This window comes from Oenanthe melanoleuca, chromosome 5 (assembly GCF_029582105.1).
Source record: "Oenanthe melanoleuca isolate GR-GAL-2019-014 chromosome 5, OMel1.0, whole genome shotgun sequence".
Lineage (NCBI taxonomy): Eukaryota > Metazoa > Chordata > Aves > Passeriformes > Muscicapidae > Oenanthe > Oenanthe melanoleuca.
In genome coordinates this window covers 45,043,298-45,054,839 of record NC_079339.1, presented here as the reverse complement: position 1 = coordinate 45,054,839, position 11,542 = coordinate 45,043,298, and the positions used below count along the sequence as shown (strand labels likewise).

The 11,542-nt window shown below is 46.2% G+C and overlaps 1 protein-coding gene across 3 annotated transcripts in view; it reads left to right on the top strand.

The window, feature by feature from the left end:
• Window positions 1-7,883: 7,883 nt before the first annotated feature.
• The window catches only part of CCDC88C (coiled-coil domain containing 88C), a 94,947-nt gene continuing 91,288 nt past the window's right edge, over window positions 7,884-11,542 (top strand). Inside the window, exons 1-2 of one of the 3 annotated variants that reach the window (XM_056493513.1) lie at window positions 7,884-8,418; window positions 8,534-8,634. In XM_056493513.1, the coding sequence (XP_056349488.1) occupies window positions 8,359-8,418; window positions 8,534-8,634 (161 nt within the window). In that variant the 5' untranslated portion in view covers window positions 7,884-8,358. Of the gene's footprint in view, window positions 8,419-8,533; window positions 8,635-9,224; window positions 9,372-11,542 lie in introns of those variants that run through there. The other 2 variants (XM_056493514.1, XM_056493515.1) reach the window with 2 other exon arrangements.

The following is an 11,542-nucleotide window of genomic DNA, read 5'->3' as shown; positions in this document are numbered from 1 at the left end:
TTAGTTGTCTTCCCAGTTATGCTCGTAGCCTGACAGGACATGTCTGCACTAAGAGAAAATATTCATGGAAATTGGAAGTAGATGAATGGTGGGTATACTCTTGCCCAGAGACATTCACTTTTGTATTCATGGAAATCTTGAAATGTATTTTAGGGGGGAAAAAATATTGGGATTGTGAGAAGTGATGGGTATTTTTTCTTTTTTTAAAGAGTGGGTTTGAGTTTATAGGTGGAAAAAATCACGTTAGGAAACAGTATTCAGTTCTAGATTCTTTTGTTGGGCTGACTTTTAAAACTATTTGTCGTCATCCCAAGAGAGCGGCATGTATATTGTACTAAGCATGGCTCAGCCATCTTCATTGCATTTTAACTGTGCCCTGAAGTATGGCTTACAGGGCAAACCCTTCTGTATTTGCAGACAAGAGCCAGGGTGTTTGAATGATCCATACAGGCCCCTCTGTTTCCTTCTTGAAAGACTTGATGGTAAATCCTCAGATGAACTTCTAAGCTTTGAGCCTAGACTTACTGGGAATACCAGACAGAATGTGTATGAACTACCTGGTCCCTCAAGGAACCCACACACTAATGAAAGTAATTCCAGGTGATATGGAATATTTCCAGATTTTCTTTTAATGTGTGCAGTGTGGCTGTATTCAGGTTAACAGTGCTTATCACCATAGAAGAGATCTCCTGTATCATGAAGGTGAAAGGATCTAAAACCTGGTGTATCTAAACATTGAAAAAAACTGGAGTTGTCTCTAGAATGTGCCTGCTTGGCAACAAAGATCAGGCAATTCGTTCATTCATCTCTGATAGCCCACCCAGGTGAGCCATCATGTTCTCATGGAATTAAGTGCCAAGTAGGCCCAGTTCTTTTAATGTACTAAGGATGGAACTGTTCAGATTGGGTTTGCCTGTGTTATTACATCCCTGCAGAGGTGTTTAATTTGAGAACTGATGGGGCTCTGCTCTCATGTTGTTGCTGTGGCGCTGTTAGGCAAATGGCTGCATTTTCAACCCAGCACAATGAGTCGGTTGCCTTGCTTAATGATGTTTCCTGGCATCTGTAGAGTGGCCACAGAAGTTCAGCCTTACCCCTCTCAACCATTTTACAGCTGCAGCGGCATCCTGGAGCAGTGCTGTGGATGCCAGAGAAGCACTGCAGCTCCCCTGCTTTGAGGACATCAACTCCCATTTCAGGTGAGTTGTGAAAGCAGGAGACGAGATGGATCACCCACAGCCTATGTGTAACACAGAGCAAGCATTCAGAGAAGTTGCCACAGCTGAAGTTTTTCTAGAGAAGTTGTCCATGTGCATGTTCACCACTTTCTCTTTTTGGTGTCCAGAAGAAATGAAGAATATACAGCACATAGTTCAGTTCAGAAAGGAGGCAGGGTATGTGGGCATGCTGCAGGTACAGGAAAACCTCCTGTGGGAGGGCCTGTAATGCCACCTCCAATCAGAGCCATAATTTTATGTCTTAATTCATGTGAGGGAGATGCAACATCTGGACTCTTATGGGTCCCTTCCAACCCATGATATTCTGTTGTTCAGTTCTGTGGTTCTCTCCTATGATTTTCATTAGTGTCTGGCTACCTGATGAACTTGCAGAATTGATTTGATGTTGCTCTAGTTGCAATCACATTCAAGAGAGTATGAATCTTGTGGGGATTAATATAAATTAATAGAACAATTGAAAGCTGAAATGAAATCCTGTTTCTCCTGCTGGAGGAAAAAAAAAAGTTAAAAAAGGGAGAGGGATGATGCCATTTCTGTATACCAATTGTATTTATGAGCAATGTAAAAATAATATATAATCCAGTAGGTAGTATTTAAAAAGCAGAATGCTACCATCAAATTATTGAAATAGCCACTGATTTGCAGTGACTTTCTATCTATACCAGTGGCCTTGCTGAGCACTGTAGAATGTCCCAGGGATGTACAGTATCTGTCTGTCTCAGGACTTTGAAATGGCTCCATGGAAACAGCTCTTAGTGGTTTAGGCTGAGATCTGGGAATTATCTGGTACAGAGTAGAACTGTGCTCAAGAAATGTACATCTGTAATACAGATGGGGGATGATTTGGACTGAGTAGCACAGATATTCTAAGCAAGTGTAAATTATGTGATACTGTAGGTGGGCTGCCCACCTGAGAGGGCTTAGCAGCTTTCCCTGGCCATGTGTACCAGTGTGGGCTAGCATTCCTTCTGGAAGTACCTGTGTCCCAGAGCCCATACATCATGCTCCCAAGTTTTTAGATAAGGCTAGCTTTTCTCCTGTCTGGCAGCTTGCAGCATCCTACTGGCCTTTGTAAAATACATGGTGAAGTATGGCTAGGGGCTGATGTAGGTCAGGGGGAGGCTGTATCACTACAGTGTGTCTGATTCTCTCTGTGCTTTTTGGATAACCCAGGTGCTGCTACATCAAACAGTGACAGAACTGAGTTACGCTAATTGATAACCTGCCTTCTGGTCTTGCATCAGAGTAAAAAGACAGGTAGGAGATGTGAATAGCCAAGTTTAAAAATGGGGTTTGAGCAGTATTGTCACCACAGGAGAGTCCTTGTGTGCTCTGCAGTGAGTCTGCAGTCACTCCAGCATCTGTGAAATACCAGTGTTATAATGCAAATAACATAATTTTTAAAATCTCACTTCTAAGGGAATAAGTCAAGTCCATGTGATTTAGTCAGTTTCTGTCCACACTGACCTTCTCTAAATAACATTAAATTTTTTATATAATTCAGCTAGAATTAAAGCCACCTTCTGTGTTTCTGCACATTAAATCAGTGCATATGTACTGACCAACAATTTTTACCATATTCTTTTAAAACAACTGTATCTATCACTGAAAAACTTCAGTTTTGTGCCTTCTGTCACAACCCCTCAAAACTGGAATCTTTCTTTAGTTCCTCAAATTCTCCGTCCCACATCTGTGACTCTTTCACACAGAAATGAATTTGAGGGTGCTGTTTGAGCAGATAGCAAGGACACAAATTTCCTCATTGCCATGTTGCCCACTGTTCCACTGTCCACAGTTCTGCCCTTGGTAGGCATCAGAGGTGATGCTCCCAGCCCTGCTGCCACTACCTCCCTGCTGAGGCTTTGTGAACTTCTCCCTGGAGTGTTGTTCTTCCATGTGAATTTACACTTTTCTTCAAATTTGGCCAGCCGAAGTATTTCCTAATGCTGCTTATAAAACTTCTGGCTATGCTTGCTTATTATTATTACCTCACCCCCAGTGTCATCAATATAGATATTGATACACTCTTGTATAACTGAAGTGTAAAAACAGCAGTCTGAAAACTGAAATTCCCTGAAGTGCTGGACCTTCAAAATCACATTCTGTTTTTGTAAGGGCATTTGCTAATTATGATTGATAAGAATTGATACTTACTATTTAAAATACTTTTCATAGTAATAAAATATGTTCTATTTAATACATTTTAGTTCATTATACGCTTTCTGTACTTACCTGTTTTTCCTTTAAAGCAGTCAATAACAGTTCCTAGTGTGGTCCTACAGATTCTTTTTTCTTCTCTTATGATTCCCAGTTAGTGCTGTTGATGTAGTTCTTCTTTTACCTCCAGACAAAGAGAAAGAAACTGAGAAACATACATGGCAATCTTCTGTGTGGGATATGTCCCTTCCCTGATGAGAACACAAGGTTTTGGGTAAGGTGCCCAAGCCTTTACACCATTTTTCTCTTCAATAATCACCTTCTCAACAGACCAGACCTATTGTGTCTTTAAAAACCTGCAAGAAACCTTCCCCTTGCTGCTGCTGTCAGAGGACATTTTTCCTGATTTGCTGTACGTTAAGTTTCCACCCTGCTGTTTCTCCTGAGCTCACTGCATTAGATCACCAGGACCAGCCTTTGCTTCTAGCATCTCTTTAGGTAATGAATCTAACTAAAATTAATTTCTTCTCTCTTCTTTCAGGCCTAAGATTGTTCCTCCACTGCTGTGACACTCATTGCCTGAGAAAGGTTCAAGTAAGGGAGGTTATGTCACTATTTTGTGTTTGCCTGGGATGTTGAGTACTCCTCCCTTGCTTCCAAGTTCACACAAAGAGCCATAAACCACTGGTGCTCCTTCATCTCTTCCCCCTATCTTTTGCTTGTATTAACTTTATTGTTTGCCTTGTGTATTTGACTTTCTATTTATTTTCTATGGACTCAGAGGTTTATGAGATATTTATTCTGCCCAAACTCTCTCTCGTTGTATTTTAGATTCTGTATTATGTTAGTCTCTCCAGGAGCCTAAGTAGCTGCTTTAAATTTCAGCACTGAACAAACATGTGCCAAAGGTTAATTCTAGTTTGTTTTTTTTTTTTTTTCTGGGAGTTTCTCTCTGAATGTTTCAGATACCAGCTACAGACTGTGAATCACCAGCATTCCCCCCCTTGCCCCTGCATTCAGATTGATCTAAGGCACATCAGCAAAGACTTCTGGGGTTTTGTTTGTGTTTTGGTAGCACATACAGGTTTGTTTCTTTTTACCCTCATTCAAATTTCTTTACCACCTTTGTCTAAATAAAATGAGCTATATTAAAAATTTCAGAATTGAATACTGCGTGGACCAAAGCAATCTTCTGATCACCTCCTTTTTCTCCTGGCACCCATTGTTTGCAGCTTCAGAGTCTACTTAAAGCAAACTTGCTCGGTAGCTGAGAAGTTAGTTGATGAACAGTCAAGTCATATTTACAAGAAAGCTGCCTAATGACAGACCCAAGCCAAGGAGGAGAAAAAGCTCTTTCCTGATTACCATGAGTTTAACTCTTATATTGTAACCTCATGAATTCTGTTATTCCCATCCCTCAGCAACTTACACTTCAGACAGCAGATGAATGGTGGAGCTTTGTTGATGGTTGTACTCGTTGCTAGGGGACAGTCTGAGGGGGGTGAATCATGCCATTTACAGTCAGACTAAAGGAGCATTTGGAAATGTTTGAGCTTAGAAAGTTTCTTCTGTGGTCTGTGTTGTTGAAAATCCAGTGCTTTGTGGCTGTGGAAACTGCTTTAGAAACAGGCATGATGTAATGGAGGCATTAAACACACGGGTGTCTTTAGTAGTTTGTACCTATGTACGCATCTTAAATCACAGTTTTGGTGCTTCTTAATTATTTGATAATTACGTTCTTAGTGAAAAGCTGACCACGTCAAATGATATCAAACCAAAATTATTGCAAATCTCATTAAACTTAAATACTACAAATTTTCATCATTGCTTAACTATGAGAAGCAATTGCTTGTACTTTCCTGGATCTGAACTTTCTTGGATATATTCGTTGGTATTTGTTTAATTTTATCCACTCTGGGAAGGTGGCAGCTTCAGATATCATTAGAAATGAGAACTTGGCCTGTAGCAGGTAGGTGAGATATCTTTGGTAGAACACAAGGTGAGTGAATAAAAGTGCTCTCACTATGAATGCTAAGGCACAGCTTGGAGAGGACGTGGAGGAAGCACACACGCAGCTGGGCTGACAGGTATGACACAGAATTATCGAGGGGAAACCTCTCCACGCGCATTTTGGGGGCTCGTAGCCCGGGTGTGTGTTTAGCCCGAGGCGGGCAGGCTGCCCTCCGCAGCCCCGCGCCCAGGGCTGCTCTCGGCGGAGCTCCGGGCGAGCCGGGGCTGGTCGCTGCCGGGGCAGCGGCGCTGCGCCGCCCGCAGCGTGCGGCTCGGGGCTGGGGAGACCCGCAGCGCTCAGCGCTCCCGGCGTGCGCCCCGCAACCCCGCATGGCCCGTGCCCCGTGCGTGCCGGAGCAGTTCGTCAGTGCTTTCAGTCTAGGGCAGTGCTCCCAGCGCGTTTCAAAGCCGGCCAAGTGTTATTTCCCGCTGCTGCTTCGCTTTCGGCGTCCGACCGGAGAGCGCCGCCGCTGAGCGCGCCGCCGCCAGGGGGCGCCCGGCCCCCGCTCGCCGCGGCCGAGGCGGCGGCATCCGCATTTCCAACCCTGTTCCTATTCCCTATTCCCGGTCCGCATTCCCCACCCCGTTCTCCATCCCATTCCCGACCCCATTCCCAATCCCATTCCCGATCCGCATTCCCAATCCCAGTCCTGACCTCATTCCCGACTCCATTCCCGATCCTATTCCTGACCCCATTCCCGTCCTGCTGCTGCGGCTGCACCTCCAGCACCCGCCTCCATACTGCCCGAGGCCAAATATTTCCTGTAACGCAGGCAGTCCCCTTGAACAACGCGTGAGCATTTGACATCTCACAGCATCCCCAGGAACGCTTTCAGGATAAGAAATTTGGTTTTTATAACCGTGCTCCATGATACACTCTCCATTTCAATTGTCTCACTACTGGCAACACCTGGATTGTACTATGCAGCTGTTGCTTCTTTTCAGGAGTCTGTCCTACAAACAAGTTGTATCCAAGTTGTGAAAAGTGGGAAGGCATCTGCATTCTGTATTCCATTAATAGGTCTGTACAGTTTTCAAACAGAAATTTGGTTTTCTTTTGATTCTGTTGATTAACAGTCACATCTGTTGTAAGTACTGCACTGTTTTGAAAATTTATTTAATGAAATATTTCCACAAAACAGGAAATCATAAGGCTCAAGAAACCAAAGTACGGCAGTCCATCTCTCTGAAGTGTTGAGAAACTATTAACCATTCTTTTTCTCTCCATGGCTATTACAGTCAAAAGTATACCTTTTTCTCCATCCAACTACAACAGACGGTTTGCTTGTAAAGTTTTCTTCTTTTCAGATCCCAAAACAACTGGACTACATGACTCACATGGTAAAGTAAAGAAACTGAGGAAAACCAAGTTGCAATTCACATGTGCCCATCCTAGTCTACAGGGCTGCATGAAGCAGATCATTCAACCAGATCTTTAGTGGGACAAACAGGCCTCCACAATGAACACCAGTGTCTATAATTTAGTAATAGCTTGCTTGCAAACTGCTCTGGTCCCTCAGGCACAACAACAGATGTCTCTCCCTCAGCCGATGCACGAACACACATGTACCCACTCCCTTACCGAAAACACATATCGAAGGCAGGTGGTTAATATTAACCAGAATTTCAGATGTTTCTGTGCAAGATCCAAAATTTGTCTTGTGAGCTCAGTATGATCGAACAAGAAATAGGCAGAACGCACTAAGAAGTGGCTGATGCGCAAACTGATAAATGCCAGAGATAAACGATTACATCTGTGAAAAGTAGAGCAAACCGTAAAACAGAAATCCTGACAAAACCTAGCCCCCCTACGTGGCACCGTGCATTACACTGCTCAGCTTCATGATTAAATTATTTCTCTTCAAGTTCTGAGCCTGGGATAAATAAAGCGTCAATCATCCAGATTACGTGGCATTATTAATTTTCCTGACTAAAGGCGGGATGGATTCTGCCCGCGGGAAAGCGGCCTGTGTCCCGGCGCGGCGGAGGGACGGGCTGTTCCCGGGCACCTGCTCCCGGTGCGCTCCGAGCGGCAGCGCAACAGGCTGAGCCGCTCGCCTCGCTCCGGCTCTTCCCTCTTAGCTCTGTGAGCTGCACTCAGACAGGAGTTTGCGCGGCACGCCTGAAGCGCCCCTGACAAGTACTTTGTGGGCAATTTCGTGCTTTTTTAAAGCGTAAACTTCGGACCCCCGCGCTCCCGCTCGGCGCTGGCGCGGTTCCCGGCGGAGGAGGGCGCGGCGCCGGGCGGCTCCCGGCAGGTACAGCCCCCGGCGCGGCCCCGCGGGCGAGTTTCCTGGCGAGGCGGCGATCACCGCGGTTACGGCGGGGGCGGGAGCGGGGCCGCCCCCGCCGCCCGGGCAGAGGCCGGGCCGCTCTCGCCGCCGCGTGCGGCTCTGCCCCGACCTCGCACCGGCCCGCCTCCGCCCCCGCGGCCGCCGCCCATTGGCCGGCTCCGGCCCCCCGCCCCTCCCATTGGCCGCGGCCGCTGCCCGTCAGCCGCCGCCACCGCCCGGGTCTAATTGCCGGGGCTCGGGCGCGCCCCGCCACAGGTACCCGGGCGGCAGGAGCGGAGTGGCTGCTCGGAGCTGTCCCACGGAGCTCCGCGCTTTTGCTCCCGGCCCCCGGCCATTTGCCGTGGCTGCTCAGCCTCTCCCCGTCCCCACTCTCTCCCCCGGCGTGGCTCACTCTTGCCTGGGGAACCTCTAGTGCAGCCGCGGAGCGAGCTCGGCGGGGGAGGACCGGCCTGTTGCCGTCGGGCGGAGGGAGCGCGGCGAGCGGCCCCCCGTGTGCCCCCGGCGCGGGGCGGGCGAGCGATGAGCCGCGCATTGTTTGCCCTGTAGGCAGCGCCCGGCGGGCAGCGGGGCGGCGGGCCATGGGCTCCGCGCCTTTGTCTCCCGAGTGAGCCGGCCCCGCTCCCGCAGCCTCCCGCCGCCGCCGCCCGAGCCCCGGCGACATGGACGTGACCGTCTCCGAGCTCCTGGAGCTCTTCTTGCAGAGCCCCTTGGTGACCTGGGTGAGCAGAGCGGGGCGGCGGGGAGCGAGGGCGCCGCCGGCGGGGCCGCCCCGTCCTGCCGGGGGCGGTTGGGGCTGCCCGCCATCCCCCAACCCTGCTGTCCTTCCTCCGGCAGGTGAAAACCTTCGGGGACCTGGGCAGCGGGGACCAGGACAACCTCGGCATCTACATGGACCTGGTGGATGGCGTGGTCCTGAACAAAATCATGCTGCAGATGTGAGTGGGGCCGGAGGGCGGCGGACACGAGGGGGGCAGCCCCGGCTCCGAGCGCCCCTCAGGCGGGGAGGCCGGCCTGGGGCCAGCGCGGTTACATTGCTCTTCGAAATTAACAAAAAACAGTGGGGGAGAAAGCTCCAACCTAATCCAGTTCCGTGATTATTTAACTACTTTTTCTAATCTTTTTGCGTGGTATCTGTGTGTTTTTCCTTTTTTTTCCTTTTTTTATTTGCTCCCGGTTATCTTAGTTAATGCTGCAGTGGAAGGTGTGTGGCAGTACAAAGAAGGAAATGAAAGTACTGTATCATATAAAGCTTTAGTGGGAGGGTTTCATCTGAACTTTGTCTGCTCTTGTGCAAACTTCGATACTAAATACATAATTTGAAAAAACGTTTTAGTGCTACCTGTTTCCGGCGGCACTGTAAAGTCATATGTTGGGGGAACTTAGAAACTGGTTAAAAGATGGAGTGCTGAAAATACCCTAACATCGAAGTGAATCGTTTTTAGGACTTGTGCCATGTTTTTAACCACATCCTTTCCTGTTGCTGGTCTACTGTGCTGCATGCAGAGCCTGTTTGCTCTGTATCTCATTTTAAGTATTCTGAAATATATCTGAGAGCGTTTGTAGGAACAAGTATTTGGCTTTCAGAGGAGGAGAGTTTGGAAGTCACTCAGTTTTGGCAGTGCACTCTCTAAAGTGACTGAAATCAATCGAAGCTCGACCAGTGATTTGCAGTGTAAGTCCAATCTTTTAAATGAAGAATTTGTATTAGAGTCCTTTAAAATGCTGAGAAATAGCATTAAGTCTGACAGTCAATGCCTCACCCTCTCAGATTGTCAAGTTTTGTTATCTTCTGGTTCCTAGCTGCTCCATGTGAAAAGGTAATAAAATTTTCTTTTGATTTGATGTTACCAGGAGTGAAAATTGTGAACCAGCACTTAAATAGTGAAGCTTGTGAAAATCCATTATTCAGAACAGAACCCAGATCAGCCAGCACATGGAGATAACAAACTAATGGTGTAAAATGTTAGAGAAGACATAATTTCCAGCATTTTTAAAGGAATAATTGCACTTGAAAAACTTTATTTTCTGCAAATTAGTGTCTCAAGTATTAATGTCTAGATCCAGGCTTGTAGCTTTCTGAGGTGTGGGAAATTAAATTTTGATTTATGACCATTGTGTTTGGCACAGAGGTGACCAATTTAACTATCAAGAAGCAGCAGCTGAGTTGGCTGCAGATTTAATTAAACAGTGCTGTTATCTAATGTGTTTATATAGTTATATGTGAAATAGTCTTCTTATTTCAAAACAAGAAAAATTAACTGAGTCATGCTTAATCATGAATTTATGAAGTTATGTGGCTTTTTAATGGCATTATGTGGAATGGTGTTATGTGGCATTATTAGGAGAGTTTTATTAGGTGATGTGTGCAAACTTAAATATTTGTAATTGGTGATTGAACTATGTCTAAGGAGGTAAGAGTTGTTAAAGTCGAGGGAGCACCTGAACAGTGAGAGCAAGGAGAGAATTATTAGATCTCATGGAAATAGGGAAGATAAGCATACAGGCTGGCTGAGTGCAGTGACAATAGTTGGCATTTTGTCTGATCTCTTGTGATTGTGGGAGGTGCCCTGGCATGTTTGCTCGTTTAAAGTGGTCAGGTAACTAAGTTGGTGGGGTTTCGATTTTTCTTTGTTTTTTGTTTTTGTTTTTTTTTTCCCAACAAACATCTCTGCCAGTGGCATCTCAGAAAGTGAAGTGTTGGAGGCGTAAGCACTGTGGAGTGGAAACTGACCCATTATTCACAACCAGGCCTTTCCTCCCCCCTTTTTAGGCAGCTTTAGAAGTGCTTCAAATGGTGACTAAAGAACTTGAAACCAAAAGCTTTGTACTGAGAGCCTAAGATTGTTTAAGGTAGGAAGGATTGCAGTTTTATTTGTGTATCCTCACCTTGCAAGGTGCTCAGGAGAGGTGCTGACTGACCTTTACTCCTCTATGATTTTAACTTTAGAAATTGCAATACAGTTACTGCTTACATGTAATTCTGGTAAGTCTCTTTTGAGGCATGTTTCTGCCCCACAAAGCTATCAGAATAAAAAAAAAAAAAGTGTTTTTAAAAATCCTTGCTCATTAAAGTCCTGGTTCCTGAAGATGGCTTTCCGTGCATGGCTGGAGATTTCTTCCTGCTGGAAGCCTATTAATGGTAGGCCTTTGATAAATCTGGAGTTGGGTTTGCCATGCCATGATAGTGTTGATTGCTTGAAAGCACAGATGCAGGCATGCACACACATGTAGAGAACAGGGGGTGGCAGGGTGAAAGAGCTGGGCTCCTGATGTGGACAGCTGTGCCTCATCACTTGTGTGTTATTTCACTTTTTTATCCTGCTTGCCTGATTACTTGAACAGAAGTAACAGGGACATGTGAGCTTGCATCTAAACACCTGGTGTGATGCAGTACTTTGCTGCAAATCAAGCTGTTTCTTTCAGTGAAGATTTTGAAAGCCAGATTCTTGGGGAATTCATTATTTAAAATACAAGATTTCTGCCCTGCAGCGAAGCAGATTTTAAGTGTAATTCAGGGGAAAAAGACAGGTGGATCTGTGAAGAAATCCAGATATACCTGTTGAGTGGGGATTGCTGAATGAAAGTAAGGCTTTAGCTGTTTGAGTCATGGGTGGGCTGTAGGAGTACTGTCAGCTCCTAATTTCTGTGTTTCTTTGTGTTTTTCCAAAATGCTGTCTGGCAGCTTTGGGTGGAGAAGATCCCAGCTGCTTTGTATTGTGGTGTCAACATTTTTTAGGTGGTGGGCTCATCTCAGCAAGGCAGCTATGTCACCAGAGATATGTGACAGCTATCTACTGCTTTTCCAGCCTGCCAGGCCCCTGCTGGGTTTGTGACAGGAGGTGA